Source organism: Notolabrus celidotus, chromosome 4 (assembly GCF_009762535.1).
Source record: "Notolabrus celidotus isolate fNotCel1 chromosome 4, fNotCel1.pri, whole genome shotgun sequence".
In the NCBI taxonomy this organism is placed as follows: domain Eukaryota; kingdom Metazoa; phylum Chordata; class Actinopteri; order Labriformes; family Labridae; genus Notolabrus; species Notolabrus celidotus.
The window spans coordinates 7,866,943-7,888,920 of NC_048275.1; the positions used below are offsets into that span (position 1 = coordinate 7,866,943).

Genomic DNA, 21,978 nt, shown 5'->3' on the forward strand with positions numbered 1-21,978 from the left:
TACTTATGAATATCATATTCCAACTTCTACCAAGTCAGTTCTGTTAAATGCTGCTAAATGCTATGAACTGTACCTTTAAAAATGCAGCTTTTAAAACAGTCTCACTGCAATTTTCATCGAATCGTCCTTCTGCATCCTCTGATCATGCAACATGATCTTCATCAGATGAGGTTTGCTCCCATCAAAGAAACATAGATACTCACTCATCTCTGCCATTATGTTTGCACACATGCTTGAAGGTAAAAGTAGCCATGAACCACACATAGACATTTCCCTGAAGATGTGTGTTAGCGTTCAAACACAACACAAGACACCGTGGAAATAGAGCACTGGATAACATTTATTGCACACGAGTAAGGCAGGAGTCATTGATCATCGTAAATTAAAGATGCAGCAAAGAAAAAGTGTAAAATATAACCTCTCATTCCTGGTGACCACATACACACTGGATCAACGCTCACAATCAAACATCACCGCCCTTATCGTTCTCATCAAAGTCCAGGAGGCCCACCTCACATCCAGGACTTCTTAGAAACACATGAGGTTTAAAATGCTGAGTCTTCTCCAGTGAAAGGCAACAGGCAGTGGTGTGTTTTTTTATGTAGACATGTGGTAAACCAAGGCTGAGGTAGATATTAAACAAGAACTTTCAGAAACACACATTAAAGTCACTCGGCACGACATGAGCTCATACGAGAGAGGAGAGGAGCTACAGTGAGAGCAGCAGGCGGACATTTTTAATCCCAGGGACCACGCTGAGAGGCTCATCCACGTTCCCTCTCATTACAAGCTTCTTTACAAGATTAGATTACATGTGGCATCAGGATCAGCTTACATTACTGTTAAATAATGAGAAACAATGAAAGTGATGTTATTATTATAAGTGAATTTGCCTCTCTAGGATGTGGAACAGCATTTCTTTTGAGGTATGCTCCCACCCACAGCGCCTCCATCCTTTGAGCTTGTTTTTATCTACTTCAAATAAATAGATCCTTACTTAGAGAAATGGCACTTCATTTCAAGGGAAGTGGGCTGTGACTTCAGCACACATTTCGGTTCCTCCCTGGTTATCATGTTTATTTTAATGGAAGTAACAAACTGGTGCACATTAATATCAATGAGGCCAAATCCAGCATATGCAGAGTTGCTCTCATTGTGCACCAAAAAGTTAGGTAGCATTAGTTTGCTGATACAGTCTCATTTGAATTTGGTCAAGGACAGCGTTATTGTCTCCAAGGGGAAGCCATTAAATGGGAAATGAAAATTAGTGCGATGAAAGGACAGAAGCCGAATGAAGGAGGAGATTTTATGTTGCCCATAACCCAAAGAAAGATTGTTTTCCATTCACACAACAGAGGGAATAAACACAAGTCCAGCAGGGGGCTCTTTCAACTCACAAATGAAACAGCTCACACATGTTTGATTCAATACCCATCTAAAGTCTGAGCTGATAAAATTGAGAAGAGATAAAAAAAACAAGCCTGCATGCTGGGGAAAATATAAAAATAAAAGGTTCTGCAGCTTCAAAGTGAGATTTGAGTTATGATTCACATGTATAAGAGACACATGATGATGTGAGACAGAGTTAAAAAGTGTCAGGCTGATCTGAAAAGATGAAAAAAAAAAAAAAGATGGAGCAGAGTTATTAATGTCACAAAAAATCAGATACACCCACAAAAGTTCTCAAACATTGATCTCAGCAGGAGGTGTGAAACTTAAATGAAAGCCTTTGAGTCAAACTCTCATTGAAACACACTCAAAAGAACTTCCAGGAAACACTGCAGGCCAATTATATTTCTTTTCTCAGTGTAAAGGTTCAGTGTTCACTGCGATTACAAACTCAGGATTAATTGTTTTGAGAGACAAATGGTGCATTTTTGTCAAAATCCACGGACAGAACGTCCAATTTTTCATCCAATGTTTGAAAAGCAAGAAACTCCTCTCTTTGTGTTTTGAAGAAGTTCTGATTGTACTCTCTGAAACTTTTATTTTCCCACGAGTGAGTCTGAGTGGAGTGAGAATATCACACGGCATGTTTCGATAAAGTTGACTCAAAAACTTCTGAGAAGAGTGACGAACATTTAAATTAAAGTGACATCTTTAAAAGTAAATAAATAAAATCAAAACTCCTGTCTTAAGATTCCCTTAAAACACCCAACAATACATTTATACACAAGGCTGAATACAAAGATGGAGGACATGACAGCTCCCTGAAAGTGATGCCAAAACATTTAGAGCTCCCCCTACTGACTGGCTGCAGAAGAGGTCATAAAGCCTGCTTGCTCCATTGTATCAGATGGAACATTGGTCAAACTTTAAGACCAAATTGACGTCAAATAGATTTTTCTATTGCGTATTTCTGCCATTGAAGTTAGTCCTGAAAGTGTAAATGTATGCACAAGTGTTCACTTCTGATAAGTTTTGTTTTAATTCAATATTTGATGCCAGTCCCTTCGAGAGCACAACAACTATATTCAATGAAGAACATGTTCTGTTGTTCCTATTTGACATTGCCATATGTGGTGTCTTTTTGTTTGCTTGTTTGTTTTTGTTTGTTATGTTTATTCTACTTCTTAACTTGTTTTTGGTACTTTCATTCCTTTTATTATTATTTGTTTGTTTATTTATTAATTTATCCGTTTTTTTTTTCTTGTATGATTATATTATTATTTCTATGTGTGTGTATGTGCATGTATGTATATATGTATGTATGTATATGTATGTATGTATGTATGTAGGTGTATCTGGATATATATGGATGTATATTTGTTTTTTTTATACTTATTGCTCTTTTATCTTTTTCAATTATGTATTTTTTGATATTCACCTACTCATCGTATTGTAATTTCACTATTCTTTAATTTCCTGTTTGAGTACTTGTCAATCTTTTATTTTAAGTTACTATCGCATATTATTGGCTTTTTTAAAAAAAAAAAAAATTGTATTCATTTACTTAATGTGTTTCTTATACAAAAACGTCACTTCCTTGAATTGTTTGCATTGATCTTTTTTGTAATGTGTCAAAATCTAAATAAAGAGATCTTTGAAAAAATATATATATATTTGATGCTGAGGAGCATACAGTGATCAGCCATAACATAAGCTGTCAATACGACAGATGCCAAAACTCTGGCTCCAAATGCAAAGAATGTCAGCGCCCATTGCATGTTGGTATTTTGGCTTCACTTTTGTGGGATCAGGATTGAGATGCGTCCTCCATCTTTATATACAGTCAATTAATGATACACAGTGCTGGTCATTTAGACAAAAACCAGGACGTAGACTGTGATGCTGTTAAAACATCAAAAAAAAGGAAGTTCAAGTACATGTCCGAGTTTATGTTGCACCAAAATGAAAAGTTTGAGTCTGATTTGTGAAAGACAAAAATATACAAATAAACCAGAGGAATCATCATACAAAACACCGTGTAAACAATGAAAATTAACAACCCCAATCTCAGACACACAAAATATATAAACCTCAAACATTTGCAGCAATGCATGATTGATTATAAAACCGAGACCCTTGATGTGTCATTATGCTGACAACTTGTGTAGTTATATTGTCAGGTCCCATTACAAGCCCCATTAGACGGAAAAAAATCACTCATTATTTACAGAGAAAAGAACCAGTAAAGATTGATCGAGGTCACAGCACACTCCAATAACACAAATTATATTTAGATCACATTCTTTCACATGGAAAAATCTGAGCTTGATGTAAATATTTCTTTAAAAAAATGTTTCATGGCAAAATTATTAGGAAATCTCACCGTCAGTACCACAGACTGTATATTCAAATGGACGCCATACATGCTCACTGAGTGTGAAGCCAAAAGATTTCAAGCTCCCCCCACTGACTGGCTGCAGTATAGCTCATAAGCCCCGCCTCCTTTATGTTAACAGATGGAACATGGGTCAAAATATAAAACTAAAACACCCATGTAGTTTCTGTCATTACAGTTAATTGTTTTATGCCGATTTATGCACAAGTGCTAGTTTTATCTGATCATTTTTAGTTTGAAATTGTTGAATGTAATTTTTGGGTATTGACAGCTCTGTTGGAAAACATGGCTCCTGCAGCGTTCTGTAACAGAGTAGCAGAGTAGAGGACGATCGATGAGGGAACCCTAACACAAGGAACCTGTCTATAACCATGAGTGTCTGCTTCACAGTAACACAAAAGTCTGTTCTGCTGTGGACTGCACCCACCTGAGGGCTTTTTGGTGTTTTATTGAGAAGTGAAATACATGCATTGGTTAGCAGAAAGGGGTTTGATGTCACTCCTGTGGATCTACCATCCAGGTCACTGCTGTGCATGCTTTGGCTGCACCAGCACAATATATCAGAGCCTACTGAGGCGGTCCTTTGGCTTCACATCTCAAAGTGAGCAGAAATGAAGGCGTTCTATATAGAGTCAATGCTCTGTACCAACTTATAGAGCATGGGAAGACAACTCTTTCAATGGTTATACTGCAGATCATAAAAAATCTGATTATTATGCACAAAGCTAATGTATGTATGTTTGATGGGTGAAATTGAAACAAATAAAACAGTAACCCAGACTTTTCCACCTTTTAGTAAAATAGTTACCAAACACCCGTGCTACATTTACTACTTTCATCATTAGTACCATCTTCAACTTTTAAATACATTCTTAAATAAATAATTTCAACATCAGACACTTCTGATGTACTTTGGTTTCAAACAAATTGATTATTTTTCCCCCACCTTTACAGAAAACAAACACTTTCATTCAGCTAATCTCTCTCCATTGAACGCACTAAAGCTAACAGAAACACACACACATAGACACACACGAACACACACACACAGAAAATGAGATGTAAATTCTGCTAGCATGTTGGCTTGTCTGAATAAGAACAGAAAAAGTGAATAAGCACGCCTATTAAAGAGGCAAACAAAGAATTAAGATGATTTTTTCAGACAGGACTGAGACGGATGAAATAAAGTCATTTCATGGTCTTAAAGGACATAATGAGAGATGACAAGGAATGCATTACATCACAGTAGGGGATATGAAAACAATAACTTAAAACAACAGCAAGAGAAGATTTTCTATAGCATTCAAAACAAACACAACAATGAAACAATAAAAAATAAAACCTGACTGCATCCAAATGTTGTTATAAAGTGAACAGAAGAGGTCATTTGTGAGTCTGTCAGCACCGAGCTGGGAGCCGGACGTCTACCTCTGATTCAGCCTGGCTCACTCTGCAGGCCTCATAGGGGTGGACAGCCACGTGGGTCACAAGTCCCAGGAGCTCCACGGGCCCCTGGGGGGCCAGGATGGCCATGTGCAGGAATCCCAGGAGGGCCTTGGCAGGGAATAAGACATTATTAATTCCTGCTCTGTGCTGCACTTTATCATTGTTCAGTGGAGCTCTCCAAACTCAGGCTGCAGTTTGGCAAAGGCAGATGTTGAAAAGGATGCAAAAGTTTTCTGGGTAGAAACTATACGACTGATATACCAGTATAAAATGCAGAGAGAGGTGTTTTATCCAGAAGATAGCACTCAATGTAGTACGCAGCTGCTTAGCTGCATAAAGCATGCTGGGTACAAAGTGAGATCATTCTAGCAATTTCCCTTTTTGACACTTTTCTCCCTCATGAGGTCATAAACATGCATTCAAAGAAAATAGTGGTTTACTGTTTAGTAGATAACCTTGGGATTTGCTGGTCTGATTGAAAAGACTCCTCAATTCAAGACAACAAGCGACCAGTGGAAGTGGGAGGAGTCAATCCCAGTGAGCAGAGGGTGCATCCAAACCTCACGACTACTAACGCTCCTCGGCTGAGCTTAACTAACACAGTAGCTTGCAGGGTGGCGACAACAGATGTTACTACAAAGAGCTTCACAGCTGCACAGAAACTGCACATTGTGGACTTTTTGTTGAAAGCAAGGGAAGTCTTCTTCGAGGAACACATTTGAACTCTTTCCCCCTCTGGGATGGGCCCCAAAACTGACTGCATCTTATACACCAGCACAACTTATATCCCAGATTTTACAGTATTCAAACAGGATATTGTATATTTGCAAAATGAACATTATTGCACAGAGGTAAAGACAAAACGTAAACATGGTTTCTCCTAGCTGAGTTGGGTGGATATGTTTTCAGTTTTTATGTGGAAGCAGGTTTAGTTTAAGAGTCATATAGCAGCCTATTTGATCCCAGTATTCTTAATATTTCATTTTAAATGTTTAGGTTCTTATAATGTCTTGCTGTCTGTATGCTGCTCTTAACCAACAACCCCTACACTTATTCATAGAGTTGTTTGAATTGAATTAAATTGACTGACAAATCAAGTTATCAGCAGATATAACCTCATTACAGCTATATTGTTCTGTTTCTAATGGTGCATAAGAAATACATTTTAAACACAGTGTCATTTAACATTAATCATCCAAAGAGAACTAAAACTGTATTAGTAGCAATAACAGAAAAAGGAATGCAATCTCAGGGATAGTTTGTCCATGTTAAATACTTATGATTTCCAAAAATGCACAGTCATAGTATAATATATGTTTTTTAAAACTCCACAAATAATCCTGAAATCTGTCATGACCCAGGCTGTAAGTCCATATTTCAACATGCACTACAGACTGAATCCAATGACACTGTGCATCAACTTTTAAGAGGAATCCAAATATGGAATTTAAACTATGGATTATGGAAAGATGATATAATAGTGTGGTGGTTTAGAGTTGAAACTGTTAATTGATCAGCAACTGTTTTGAAAATTGAGCAAGAATGTCAAATGTTGCTGCTTTCAGCTTCACTTCTCTTTTTAGCTCTTTCAGTTTGGGACAGACCCCCTCAGGCTCTCTGAACTTTAATGTGCATTAGTTATTATCTTTTTACATTCCATGAACTAAACAACAGTAAGAGCTGTAGGCCATACATGGTTTTATCATCAGCTTCAGGATTAACTCCATAATAATAGATCATCCCTGAGCTCTTCTGACAGGATGTTTCTTTTTATCTCAAAACCTGGATGTCTTATTCACAATTAATGATGAGAACCTCTTTAGATATACCTTCTGAGATGGTATATTTTTCATGCTCAAATATGTTAAAGTCATCACAGCTGGTGACACATCAGACCCTTGGGCACAGCTTGTTGAAGTAAAGCAGTCCATGTTGCCTCTTTTTGCTTTAAATGCTGACGTTACAGCACAAAAACAAGAGGCAGCAGTTTCTCTAGAACCCCATTAAAGAAAACCTTCTGTAGTCCAACCACCGGAGTGACCATGACATCAAGCAGAACACTTACAGCTGCAGGGAGTTTACACTAAAAGAATCACAGGTACTGCCTCCCCGTCTTTCCCCTCCCCTTGAAAACACAGCTCCAACATCCATCTCCTGTTCAGCTGCTCACACAAACAACACGAGGTAAAGAACCAATGTTTATTAAGTGACAGTTTTTTTCACTCCACATTTGTCCATGTGCGTGTTTAGGTGGCTACTTACAGCTGTTAGCTCTCTCTGCTAATTAGCTGCAGTGCTGGACTAATGCCCTGCAGGCGGGCACGACTTAGCAACAACAACGTCGGGCGTAATAACCCTCAAAGTCTGTCAGAGAGTCTGAACGAAGAGGTGAGGGCAAAGACAGCAGATGGACATGCTGCTCGCTCTCTCATAAGTGACTTGAAATGATTTCACTGAGATGTTTTGCTCTGGTGCTGTAATGTCCTCATGGGGAGCAACAACAGTGACGTGGGAGCTCGCCTGGAGCGCTTTTACTCCCTGACAGTGAAAGAAATGAAGCAGTGGGATTCTGCTTTATGTAACTGACCCAGTGTCCCAAATATGGAAGTACTGATGAAGTGTGCAGACTGTGAGCTACATGTAAACATTGTGACTGTTAATATTTCGTATGTCTGTTTATTACTGCTGTTCTTTCTCTCTGCCTGCTGTTGGTGCTGTAGCCTCTGTTTTGTATCCTCCCTGTGTTGTAGGTGTGATGGGGAAGAGCCTGTGGCACCTGATTTAAAACAGGAACTGCAGAAGCTAACTTTGCTCCGCCTTCTTCCTCCTCCACCAATCCTGACTGTGTTGCTTAGCATGTCTCTGCAAAGTATTTGCTGCAATTTCAATGTACTACAAAGACTTTTGGCATTGCATGATGTAGGAAGCAACATTTTGACATATGCATTTCAACCTGTTAAACCTCTGCAAATGATCCAGAACGCAGCAGCACGTCTGGTCTTCAACCAGCCTAAGACAGCTCATGTCACTTCCCTGTTCATTTCGCTACACTGGCTTCCAGTTGCAGCTCGCATCAGATACAAAACTCTAATCATCACTTACAAAGCAGTAACCAAAACCGCTCCAGTTTACCTGGAACCCCTCATCCAGGTCTACACCCCTTCTCGCCCGCTACGCTCAGCCTCTGAAAGGTGCTTAGTGCTCCCAGCACACAAGGCCTCAAAATCACTAGCTCATCTCTTCTCTTCTGTTGTCCCTAAATGGTGGAATGAATTGTCCAACTCCATCCTATCTGCAGAGTCCTTCTCTACTTTCAAAAGACAGCTAATGACCCAGCTCTTTAGGAAGCACTATGCACTTAGCTAGACTGTTCTCCACTGTTGTCCCCAGTGGCAGATCATGTCTTCCAGCTACAGTTGACTCGCACTGTCCTGCTCTACTCTGGGAGTCTGTGTTCAGCTCTGGAGTGACCCGGCACTTGGTACTTTGGTCATTATTGTGGTGATGACAAGTTAATTGTTGATGATGATAATGGAAGGTCTTAAATTGTTTGGTTGCTTCATTGTAGATGTTCCTTATTTTACTAGAAAAAAAATCCTTATTTACTTTTGTGCACACTGCTTGTTACACTGACTTGAAGCACTTTGTTACTCTTACTGATCTTGTTTCCTCTTGTCTAGATCTTTGCTTGTGTTGTTCTTGTTCTCATATGTACGTCGCTTTGGATAAAAGTGTCTGCTAAATGACATTGTAACATTGTAACATTGTCACACACTCACACACCACACCTTGTATTTCTCACGCAGAATAATTACTAGGACAATGCCCACCAAGTTGCGCCCCCGTCTCTTTAAACTGTGGAACGGGTAGGAATCAAGTGGGTTGCTTGGAGCTTGCCACACACCAGCTAATCAAAAAAAGAAAGAAATATACTGTAGCTACCCAACAGTCAATCAAAAAATAGCATCATTGGGAGCCCTGTATCAAATGTGCACAGTAAGTCATCTCATCAATTGATTTCGTATGCTATTTACTGAACGAAATTACTACTTTTTCACAACACTAAAGAGAGCTAGGGAGAGAGTAAGAGAGAGGGCAGTCAAATTGTTAGGGTAAAGGAACAAAATGCAGCATATATACAGGAACTTAAATAATATATCTGCCTCCAAAATCTCACTCTGAACTGAGATCAAAACTTGAGAGCCCTGCATTTGTTCAAAAGTTGAAATATCATGCAGTTTATTTTCAGATGGGGCAGAACATTCGGACTGACAGCTTATGAGATTCACAGTTTCAACCCGTCCTTTCTTTCACTTGATGTGCTCAAACAGTAAGCTCAAGCCTTGGTTTGATTGCATGCTTCAAAACACATATATGACATTAAATGATGTCTCTGAGTTCTTACCTGCTGGCCCCATGGGTCCTGGATCTCCTGGTAAGCCCAGACCAAGCTGCCCTCTTTCTCCCTTCTGACCCCTGTAACCTGAGGACAGACACAACAATGCGGTTGAGTACACTGCACAGATACATAACACTATGCTGTTACATCCACAGAGTGTGCAGAACGGTTAGTAAGATGCCACAACATAAGGATCCACTTTAGCAACCTCTATGTCTGTAAACATATTAAAGCACTGCAATGTCAAGCATCAAGTCTGCACTTATTTGAGAAGAGCAGCTTCTGTAGTTGACTTGGAAACAGACTACTCTGGATCTCAGTTACGATCCCAAACCTTTGAATAATAAAAGTACATGCTGACATCCTGTCAAAATAGAAAACCATCAAACAAGCCATCTGCGCGTTAGTGTTCCAGGAAGGAGGCGATGCGGGCTTGTACAGCTTTCTGTCAACAATGAGGCCACAAGCACATTTCTTTGAAGGCTTCAAAAAACAACAACTTCAAAACAGAGCAAAGAGGTGTTTTTTCAATCAGAGTTCACATATCTGGGTGACTAAGGGCAGTCAGAGAGTGGAAACACAGGTCTTATCAAAGATGGAAAGCAATCAGATGCAACAGATGCAGAAAACAATCGTGGCTTTTTATGACGACAGGACTCAGAGATGTAAGAGCTCGGATTTGTTTCTGAGACAGAAAGCTACATTATCTCAAGTGAGCACTATGTCCACTCTTTGAAATCATGGTGATTAGCTGCTGCATGCCAATCACATGAAAAAGCAGGCAGTGATGAACACAAGGGCATGCTTTGTCTGATGAGTGAAACAAATGCATGTGCACGGATCTTCAAGTCAGGCGAGCAAGTGTGTTGCATGTAACAATATGTGCCCGAGCATCGTATTCAAGGGCTGTCTCTCACTCCATGCACAGCCTCGACAGTCTTTACACTGAACAAAAAAAAAAAAAAAATGGCAGCATACCAAGTAAGAATCTGAGGCTCTGTGAAAATATTTCCCCATGAGGCACTTAAAGTAATGGAGTCTCAGGACCAGCAGTTGCATGGAGTGCATCAGAAACATTGACAGGAGTATCAAGCATCGCACCGCCTGGCCCAAAGGGGAAACGCTTCAACGCTTACATGTCAGTGAAAATCTCAGGAAGAGGAAAAAAAAAAAAAAGGCAAATGAATGCTCTAAAACTGAGGCTCAAAAGAGAGAGGGGCTATCCACACATTGCCGCAATAATGAGACTTCTTTCAACACTCACAGAGCCTGGGGCATTCATTCAGGAAGGAGACGTTCCACGGAGGAAAAGAGCACTGTACCTTGAGCACAAAAATACTGAATAGCAAACAGGGCAATGAGCTTTTGGTGGCTACGCTGGATTGGTGCACTCTGATAAATCGGAAAACGTCGTACTGTGCCTGAAGTAGGCTGAAAAGGAATAGTTTCTTGGGGCACTAATGGACAAATATGTTGATAAAAAAATAAAGCAGCCTCAGAGTGTTTTTCCCATGCTCTGATTGATACCACTGCAGCCCTGCACCTGTTGTACAGCGGTGTAAACAGTACTAAAAGCAATATCTATTTGTGCATGCTGTGGCTTAGAAAAGAAACAAACACACCTTTCTTTGACCAGCTGCTCTATCAAAGAACAATTACTGTGAGATATTTACTGATGTTTTAACAGTGTACAGCACAAAGCAGCAGCCTTAGAAATGTTAAAACACTTTGTTTCAGTCAGAATTAATAAATGTACAGAAAGCACTTTAATCAAAAAAGCATGTTAAAACAACAAAATGTAGAATGAATGAAATATGCGCTTAAACATGACTTACATCAGTGAGTATTTTCAGTATGATCTCAAAAGTAAAAAGATGAATAAAATGATAAATGAGCACTGGATTACAACACAGGAGGACAAAATGAAAAGAATCCAGAGTCCTTATGGGTGTTCTCGAACAACTTGAGACTTTCACCCATGTGATATCAAACAATGAGGGACAAAAAAAAAGAAGGGTTATTTTTCTCCATAAACAATTCATCTTGGCATATTGGAGAAGAAGTCAAATTGGATATTCCAGAGGAGCAGAGTCTCCAGCAGAGGATGACGAGAAATAATGAGGAAATATTACCCCAAACTCTCTCCCCAGCTGAGTGGAGGCACAAGTCAACAAAGAAAAAAAAAATTAAGAAGTTGTTGAGTTTTTTGATTTATCAAGGGAAATAACTTTCCTCTTTGTTTTCAATAAATAGTTATTGCAAAGCTGCATTAAGAATCACCTATAAAACACTCTTTTCAAGCATAAAAAAATACAACCAGCTAAACAAAATCCAAGACAAGTGTAATGCAAATGGCATTAACACCGCACAATATTTATAGGCAGGTGGCTGCCGACTTAACTACATTATTCATGAAAGAAAGCAGCATTATATTTTATAGCAGTGGGTTAAATGGTCTTGAATAATGTGAGGTAGATACAAAGCTTAAAGAGTAAGACAGATATGTGAAACACTCCTCTTCTTCTGAAGTTAAGATACCGTAGTTCTGCTGCAGACACAAAACAAATCTAAGCAAGTCTGAGGTAAAAAAGCCTGACCAGCAAACCATTAGTGTTGTATGAGCAGTCAGTACCACTTTGATAAAGAATGTCCACTCTCTTTTCCTGACTATGCTCCTTTTCGTGCTTTAGAGGCTTTCTGTCCTGGAGTGAGGTATCAATACTGAGGCTCTTTCCTGTCCACATTGATATTACTTTCTCTTATTCACAGCCAATTCTTCGTTTGTCTTCATATTTCCCAGAGAGAGCCGCTGTGCACCACACTCCTGGCCTTTCATCTGCTTCCTGCCCCTCAGTCTGCATTGATATATGGGTGTAAGCAAGAGAAAAATACCCATGAATCCCTACAAAGTGCACATGTCAACCTACATTTAAGACCCCCCCTTTCCCCTGCAATCCAGCCAATCTGCAGTGTTTCAGTTCAACCCAGTACATGCAGAAACTTTCAAACTGAAACTCTGCAGTTCATTTAAACCTGCAGCTCAACAAGTGAAAGATGCGTCCTTCAAAGACAGTATGAGATGAATTCACTCAAAACAGATTAGGGGCGCTAATAGCACCAAGAATTGCACAACATATGTCCCCGCTATTTGTCCTGTCTCAAGGCCTAATTCACAAAGCATACTGCACTGATGATATTGAAGTCCAAAAACACCCTGAACATTTTTTTTGGAAGTGATTTTTTGGGGGGGCTTTTTTGCCTTTATTGACAGGGCAGCTGAAGAAAGACAGGAAATGTGGGGAGTAGAGAGTGGGGGAAGACATGCAGGAAATGGTCTACCGGCCAGGAGTCGAACCGGCCACCACTGCGATGAGGACTTTAGCATCTATACGTGGGACGCTTAGACCGCTAGGCCACCAGCGCCCCAACATTTTTCAGCTTTGTGCAGTTTGCTCTTGTTTTGCGTCTGATTGTGGAAAACTAGCTGTCAGCATCTCATGGAGCTCAAACCTGTCCACATACAAATGATAAGCTGGATGAGGAGGGAACTAATCTTACCTGTTTATTGTGTCAATACTGTCAATACATGATAGATGTGACACAGATTTTTCCTTTTGTAATGAAGCGTTTACACTGGAGTGAGCCTATAACAGCAGCTTGTCCACTCCATGACCTGTCCTTCCACCCACCGGTATAGGGAATGTAAGATCTATGTACGATAAGGTGGACGAGCTAACCCAGCACCAGAGGGAATACTAGCAGAGTAGCATCATGCTAACAGAGCTAACCCCGGACACGAACGCCACCTTGGAAGGATTTCACCTGCTGTGGGCGGACAGGATGCAGGAGAGCAAGACTGAACACACTTGTGAAGAAGGCCAGCTCAGTCCTGGACCCTGTGGAGATGGTGGCTGACAGGAGAATTATGGCCAAGCTGTCGTCTCTGATGGACTTTTTTTCTATATATATTCTTGTACTGTACACATTTTTGTTTGCTGCTGTAACTCCATGAATTTCCCCGTTGTGGGACGAATAAAGGAGTATCTTATCTTATCTTATCTTATCTTATCTTATCTTATCTCTACGTATGAGCAAAAGTGTGGCTGAATGTGCTCGGATTGTGTCTCAAAGAGCCAACACCTGACTGATTCAAGTCCTGATTATTATAGTAATAGTAATGCCAAAGTTATATTTACAGATCTGATGTACTTACATATGGTTTTAAGTTCGTAGAGAGGTGGGATTGTTGTCATGATCACAGGAAAGTTTGAACATGGCCATCAAGTCTTAGAAAACCGGAAAAGTTGAACTCTAACTGGCTGGTGTTCGTGAATTAGGCGTTTTTGTAATGTGACTCATTTGCATAGAAAAGGGCCACTTGTGCTTCTTTGTATACATGCACACAGCACTGGCACTGTTTATTCTTTAGTGCAGTTTGGGGAGCATTCAACCCTTTGCATGTGCTTTGTGAATTAGACATATCTTTTAGTCTCAGATTTAGAGGGCACAAACGCCACGCAATCCTTGTGAATCAGGCCTTAAGTTGAGTTAGGTAAAATGGTAGGATATTGGGTACACACACTTATTACAATGACATCACACTATGAGGGGTTCATTAAATTTGTCCTATAGTTTTGAGCGATCAAAGGTTAAAGTGTTATTTCTGATTAAACTTATGTTGTTACTTTTCTGAGGTGTTGTAAACAACCAGCAGTTCAGTCCTGTAGCATGTGTTCCTACCTTGGGGACCAGGAGATCCGGAGTCTCCTGGAGGACCTGGTAACCCGGTCTGGCCAGGAGGTCCTGGGGGGCCCTGGATTTGTGAAGCTAAAATGCCTGCAGGTGTCTTCTGTGGTATGGCAGCGCCTGACAGTCTCTCTACAAGAGAGGTGAGTAGAAATGAACATTTTATTATCCAGAGAAGAAAAAAAGGAGGTGGATGAAATAATGTTAATTATATTTAAATCAAATTGTACCTTCAAAGACTCTCAGAACTTCCCTTCTGATGATCATTTTGAGTTCTTCCATGAAGCCTGGATCGCCCTGTGTGTGATCAAGAAGACAAACTTTGGTGAAACTTCCAAAACAAAAAAATCAATTAAGAGGCAACAGTTAGTCATCATCAATTCCTGTGAAACGGTCACAGAGGAGAGACAGTAGTTATCTCAGCGTGAAAATCAAATGGGTGCCTGACATTTATTTAGACTCAAAGATCCCCACAACAATTTTATAGAAACCATCTGTGCTGAAAAGCCAAGCAGAGAGAAGAGATTACAGCAGAAAGTCTAAATTTGAGCTCTGACTATTCAGTGAAATCCCACGTTGCATTATAACACAACATCTGTGCCTTAAACCCAGAAATAAAGGGGATTCAATCTGTGAATATTAAATCAGATGTTTGGAATCTGTAAAGAGACTTCTTAGTGTTACTGTCCAATTCTGAAATAATGCATTCTGTGCTTTGGAGGCAAACTGCAGGCTGTCAAATCAGCTCTGGATGCCTCCAAGTATATATTTTATTTAGGCGTATATACGCCGGTGTACTCTGCCACTCAAGGTAAGCAGGAAACAAAATAATATGGTTTAGAAGACGGTATGCTTCACGTCAGCCAATTTCAGCCGTTCTCACTCACAGAGTTAGAGCTCTCCAGGGCCTCAGCAGTAACAATGGCAAACAAGAGTAGCCTTGAATTTTTGCATTCATCCGAGCTTTTCATCTCTGCTGCGAATGTTATATAACTGCTGTGACTACGTACAGTATTTGTACAATGTCTGTGACACACGGAGGTGTTTTCACTGCTCTGCAGAGCTCCAGGCACGCCCACATATCTCTGTCTTTCCCTCTGTCTCCATCTCTATCTCCCTCTCTGACCTTCTGTTGCGCCTGGATGAGGAGTAGGAAGCGCTGAGCAGAAAAGAGCACAGCAGCCTCCCTTGCAAAGCCTTGTTTGATGTTTCATGCAGACATCTGTAGCTGCACCATTTTCCAGGCAGAAAACTGAGCTAGTTACACAAGCTTAGGGAGGAAGAGGAGTCTGATTAGAGGTCCTTTATTGACTGGAAGGTATCTGCACATGTCAGACTTACCAGAAGGGTCGAACCCCCCAGGTGTCCTGGAGGGCCTACATCGCCTTTTTGGCCTCCTGGTCCAATTGGTCCAATAGGGCCAGAATCTCCAGCGCGACCCCTCTCACCTTGAACGCCTCTCTCTCCAGGAATTCCTGGATCACCCTGAAGTGAAGAAGACCAGTTAAGTCCCAGTAGGATGTAGTTTTGTACAAACCGATTAGATCAGGTTGAGCTCTGTAACACTGGAACAAAAGCTTATTTCCTTCAAGCACAACAATCTCTATTTTCAGACCTGTCTCCTTCCTAACTCTGACTGAACATGCTGAGCATCCTGAGCTATTTCTGCTAATGTGTCCAGTCAGTCACCTGTCTTGTGGTTCTGTTAGCAACTATTAAGCTAAAAGCCTCATTTTGCATCCTCTATTTGCAACAGATTACTGCAGGAGTGTGACAGAGCTCTTTAATTTTTTTTCTGGAGAACACAATGGGGAAACTGCACCGAGTGTTAAATGCCTTTATCTGGTGCTTGTGTGCTTGTGGGGATTAGCCATATTTGTGCTGAAGTGAAGACTTTCATTACCATTCATCAAAAGCTTTTCCTGTGCATTACAGTGGGAGTTATAAAAAACAGGCTCTTTTTAGGGAAACAGGAATGATGCTACTTACACGTTCTCCTTTGGATCCTCTGTCCCCGGCTTTACCTGTAACTCCCTTAGAGACAGAAGCAGAAAAAACATTCTTGAATGCTTTGTTGTCACAGAAAATAAAGGTTTTAAATATGGTTAAGTGTAAACACCCCAAACTTAGTCTAGCTTTCTGCTTTTTAAACCCACCATAAGGACATTTTGTTCCTATTTACTCTCATATTTGCAGAACTTTGTGTTCTGTCGCCTTAAGAGAAACAACATACGAGGCAGCTTTTCATGAATTACTTGACTTTGAGAAATGTCCACTTTTCAGATGACTGTGCATTGATTGATTCTTACTCGGCTCAGGTGTATTGGTTGCATAATATGTCCCCGAATAGTGTTTCACCTTCTGCAATGTCACGGCTTCTCTGCATCACTTCTGCCTCGCCTAAGAAAACTCCTGCTTTCCCACCAGCTGTCTCTGTCTGTATGGAGGAGCTGGGAGAGAAAATACCTGTCTCCTGCTTCATGTCACAACATTTTGTGCCTTCCAATCCCTCCCTGTCACTCCTCATTGCTTCCTTTTACTGTGCACGCAGCAATTCCTCTGGGAGCATCTTTGTATCAATTTCCTGCTGGATTACAGGAGCCATGCAAAAGACAATCTGGCATGATGTGGTTTTAAAACGGGCATCTCTTTGTGATGCCGTTCTCCCCTGCCTGCTTTAATCTGCGGCACTCTGTATTCCCCAACGCCTGATGGGAGGCTTAAATCTATCATCTTGGCCACTGAAATGTGCTTCCCTGAGCATTACATTAAAACTCAAAGCAGTGTGTGAGGAGTCGGGGAGGAGAGCAGAAGCACCTGCTAGATGGCACTGTTGCCCCATCATAAAGTCAGGCTCAAAGACAGAAAAACATGAGGACAGAAATGTAGAGGGGCTGTATGCAAGGCTGAAATTTTGGTGGAGGAATATTAACTAATAATATTAATAAAGGAGTAAACTGTAGGGGCTGTCATTAAGGTGTTAGGCAAAAACATTTTGTAAATCAGAGAGCACAGCAGTATTGCTCCTTGTCATACCAATTCAACATTAGACTGTATAATGTGCCAGCAATGCCAATTCATAGCAGATCTGCTCTGCATGCTGTGAGCCAAATGTGTGTGTAGTGAGCGGTGTATAATATATTTGATCAGTCACTTTAAAGCAAACTTTGGTGCAGCATTTGTTTCCGTTTTTTAGACAGGTTCATCAGGCGGGAAAATGCATATTCAATGTAAATGTCTCCTGCACTCTTTTACAAACATTTTATCATAGCCTGAGAGCATTAACTGTATAATTAGAGGGAAAAAGACCAAAAGTCAACAAAGCCTTAAATCTGCAGGATTTCATTTGGTTTTTTTATCGTTAAAATCTCAAATATGCAAATAGGCTTAATGCACTCAGGACGCTGTAGCTCGAGGTGGGGGGGATAAAAATCTGCTGTGCCATCTTTCTGTAGCTTGGCTGATGTAAAGCACTTTTCTATAAGGGGATTTGCGATGTGTTCACTCACCTTGTATCCAGGAGTTCCATCTTTCCCTGGTCTCCCCTGCTCGAGAAGTGCAACACAAACAAAGACATTCTGTATCAGCTCCCACCTTCGATTGGATCAGCACTGTTGCACTCCTAGTAATCTCCACAGTTAATGAGATATCTCAACCAAGGGATAATGATCCTGATTGCTGTGCGAACACTGTTCCATTGTGCGCTTACAGGGAAAATTACAGAAACCATCTCTGATGGTAATTACATAGAGGAATGTAATCATCAACAGGGCAAGTGATCACTAACATACTTTGTCCATATTGTCCGTGAATCATGTTCCTTTATTTTCCTATAAAACTGTAAAACAACTAGTAATAAACATGATGATGAAAAGGAGTACTCAGAGCAGTTTCTCCATCTTGGACATTACTGCTTTGGCAACATGTAGCAGTGATTATATATGGATGAGCAACAGAATTCATGTAGCATCCTTACAGCAACACCTTGGGGTCCCTCGGGCCCAGGGAATCCTGTCTCTCCGAGCGGCCCCCTCTCACCCTGTCAGAGAACAGAGACAGCCGATGTGTCAGTAGGCAGTGACAAAGGAATGACACGTGGATTGACAGCTCAAAGAGAGTTAGAGGCTGCTGCTCACCGGCTCTCCTGGGATCCCTGACTCTCCACGAGCACCGGGCTTCCCCTGTCAATCACAAACACACGGAAAGAACAGAGCGTGTTTGACAGGTCCTCAATGGAGTCATATCTACTGCACCTTCTGCAGCCTCCCATTTATAACACACCAACCAGCCTACTATAGCTGCACAGGGAATCAACAGAAAAGAGCACAGGTTCATATCCAAGTTCTTATGGCAGCAGCGCTGTGGGACTTGTGTTCATATAGCTGCTTCTCGGTGCACTTTATGAAACATCATCGACTTGTTGCCAGCAGCAGACTTAAACAAGACAGATGATTGATCAGGGAGGAGGGTGAATTAATAAAAAAATCTCACTTACTGAAGGACCTGCTGTTCCATGCGTGCCGGGCAAACCAATATCACCCTGAGGGAAACATTACAGATGTGTCAGAGAGATGACTTACACAGAAAGAACATGAACATACATCACTGTCATTTCAGCAAACACACAGATATCAGTGTTAGAAATGACCTAAACCTAGACTTAAAGAAGGTCCTGAACCCTCACTGTTGGACAAATACAGCGCAAAGACACACATCAAACTCAGCAAGAATCTACTCTGAAAAAACCCAAATAAGGAATCACGATAAACAACTTCCTTATGAACTTACGTCTTCTTCACGTTTCAACAGCAAACACTTTGCATAAGTCACATCTTTGACAGTATTTCCCTTAAGGATAAATCACCCTGGATGTCACAGAAACTGAAATGTTTCACCTTATAACACGCACACACACATGCACTCTAACACACACACACGCACAGCATAAACATTCAAACAACAGTCAATTGCTGGCAACCTTTCCAACCTTTTTTAAAAGGTAGCTGTGAAGAGTGTTTTAAAGGAAAATGTGTCCAACATGTACAGTGGCCAATTGGTTACCCGTTGCATAAACATGCTGTCTTATTCCTGTTGCCTGAGTTTTGTTAGTCTTGATATTGTCTGCCTGTGTTTTGTTAGTCTTGATTTTGTATGCCTGTGATTTGTTAGTCTTGATTTTGTCTGCCTGTGTTTTGTTAGTCTTGATTTTGTCTGCCTGTGTTTTGTTAGCCTTGATTTTGTTTGCCTGTGTTTTGTTAGTCTTGATTTTGTCTGCCTGTGATTTGTTAGTCTTGATTTTGTCTGCCTGTGTTTTGTTAGTCTTGATTTTGTCTGCCTGTGTTTTGTTAGTCTTGATTTTGTCTGCCTGTGTTTTGTTAGTCTTGATTTTGTCTGCCTGTGTTTTGTTAGTCTTGATTTTGTCTGCCTATGTTTTGTTAGTCTTGATTTTGTCTGCCTGTGTTTTGTTAGTCTTGATTTTGTCTGCCTGTGTATACCTAAAAATACTACTCATGTACATGAATTATGTTAACATTACTAGGATATTATTATTCTTATAATAATCAGGGCTTAAATTAATCTGGTGCAGTCCAAGGCTCAACCCTGGAACACTCTCTGGAGACCTTATCCACGACAGGGATGAGAAGGTTTCTTTTGTAGACGAGCTGGTCTTACTGGCTTACTTTACGGAGGAAGCTTGGTTCTAAATGGATAAACTCTTATCACGTCTGTCATGAAGTGACTGACAATTAACTGGTGGGAAGAGTCCTCTCCCCATTTAGCTTATCATCTGTATGTGGAAAGGTTTAAGCTCTGTCAGGGTTAAGGCGCACATCACATCTCCACGCAGCAGAGAGCAGAGATGCTGACAGCTTATCTCCACAAAACAAAGCAACGTGCACGGAGCGTTTGCACGTGAACATCATTAGCTCAATATACTTAATGAAACAGACCTCCAGACGGAGCAGATAGCGAGGCAATTGTTGGTGCTATTAGCTGCCACAATCCATTCTGAGTGAATTTGGCTCACAGTATTAAACTCCTCTGACTCAGGGTCAATCGATCAATCAATCAATCAACAAACAAGAAACAATAATTAAAGATGTTCTAGGTTCATAGCTCAAACTGTTATATGCCCTTAAGCAGTGTGGGATCATGGGAGTTGTTGTCTTTGTTGTTAGACTTTTTGATATGATTCTTCCAGGAATAACTGTATGATCACAAATGAGTTCCTGAACAACACTTATATTTAAATCACATGTTATCTTGATTCAAGGTGTATCACTTAATTCAAAACAGATGGCATGTAAAAGAAGCTAATGTTAAAAGTTCACCCTGCTACATGTCATCATGTGTTTTTCTTGTTCCCACCGCCACAGAATAGCCTTCATGAAGCGTTTCAGATTTTTCTGTGAGATACTCTAATTTGATATACTTTGCCTTTAACTCTAGTTTGGTGTATGCCAATGTGACAGAGTCAGATATGTCCCTGTATATTTCAGTTCCTTTCTTTTATACTTTCTTATATAATTACTTGTATGACCTTGGACTTTGTTGATGTGCAGCCCCTCCTTCCTGTGAATTTCTTCTTCTGTGGTTATTTCTTTATATTTGTTTTTCCGTGTGTTTTTACTGTGTGAAGGTAGCCTGAGTTAATTCTTATGTCATGTATAGACTTTTATTTTCTTGTAATGTTTTTAGAGCTAGCTAACGTGCATGGCAGGCTGTGCTAAGATAAGATAAGATAAGATAAGATAGTTCTTTATTCGTCCCACAACAGGGAAATTTAACTGTCACCGCTGCAAAGTAGACAGTGCAAAAGAGTATAAAGCAAACAAGAGCCTATAAAATATCAATAATTAAAAAGTTATTAGAAATTTAATTAAAGAGGTAAAAATAAGCATATCTCACAACATATCTATGGTCTCCTGGAGGGGGTGTGACATGTCCATCAGAGAAGAGAGCTTTGCTAAGTCACATGCACTGATGCTGTGATTGTGCTTGTGTAGGAGCTGGAGCAGGCTGCAAATTTACGTTGAGGTCTGTTTGTATATTGAGCCAGGTATGTTTATAAGTTTAGTGTGATTCCATGCATTTTGTTCCCTCGCCCCTTTTGTATGGTTTCCCTGTGGGAGAGGAGCTGGAGTGGGCTGTAAATTTACATTGAGGTCTGTTTGTGTATTGTGCCAGGTATAAACGAAGATGCAGAAGCCTGGTGTCACAGTTTTCTACTCACACAACACAACATGTGAAGTGAACCGGTCACATCAAGAGGAGAGCCAGGGTGGCATGGGTTTCCCTTGGCCACCCCAGGTGCTACCCCAAAAATCCTGAACTATTATTGGCTTTTCACATTAGAGGAGGGACTTCAGAAAAGTTAACTATTTCTGCTGTGTTGCAAAGGCATGCTGGTAGTTTTCATTGCATTCTGATTATGCATTTTCACTATTTGGTGCTTACATGTTAGAAAAGTAAGATGCACATTTATTTTCTGAGACATGTTTGTCGTACTGTTCCACTCTGACAATCATCTTTTTCTGAGTCGTAAAATAATTCAGCTGATAAGATTTGAAAGTGCCAGTATCATAAATTAATATGATATTTT

General features: G+C 40.4%; 1 protein-coding gene across 1 annotated transcript in view; it reads right to left on the reverse strand.

The window, feature by feature from the left end:
* Nucleotides 1-4,197: 4,197 nt before the first annotated feature.
* LOC117812114 (collagen alpha-1(XIX) chain) overlaps nt 4,198-21,978 on the reverse strand; it is a 182,440-nt gene continuing 164,659 nt past the window's right edge. Inside the window, exons 50-59 of the mRNA XM_034682727.1 lie at nt 18,871-18,915; nt 18,512-18,556; nt 18,352-18,414; nt 17,885-17,920; nt 16,365-16,409; nt 15,717-15,860; nt 14,606-14,672; nt 14,370-14,507; nt 9,636-9,713; nt 4,198-5,338 (exon numbers count right to left, since the gene is read on the reverse strand). Of these exons, the coding sequence (XP_034538618.1) occupies nt 5,244-5,338; nt 9,636-9,713; nt 14,370-14,507; nt 14,606-14,672; nt 15,717-15,860; nt 16,365-16,409; nt 17,885-17,920; nt 18,352-18,414; nt 18,512-18,556; nt 18,871-18,915 (756 nt within the window). The 3' untranslated portion in view covers nt 4,198-5,243. The remainder of the gene's footprint in view (nt 5,339-9,635; nt 9,714-14,369; nt 14,508-14,605; nt 14,673-15,716; nt 15,861-16,364; nt 16,410-17,884; nt 17,921-18,351; nt 18,415-18,511; nt 18,557-18,870; nt 18,916-21,978) is intronic.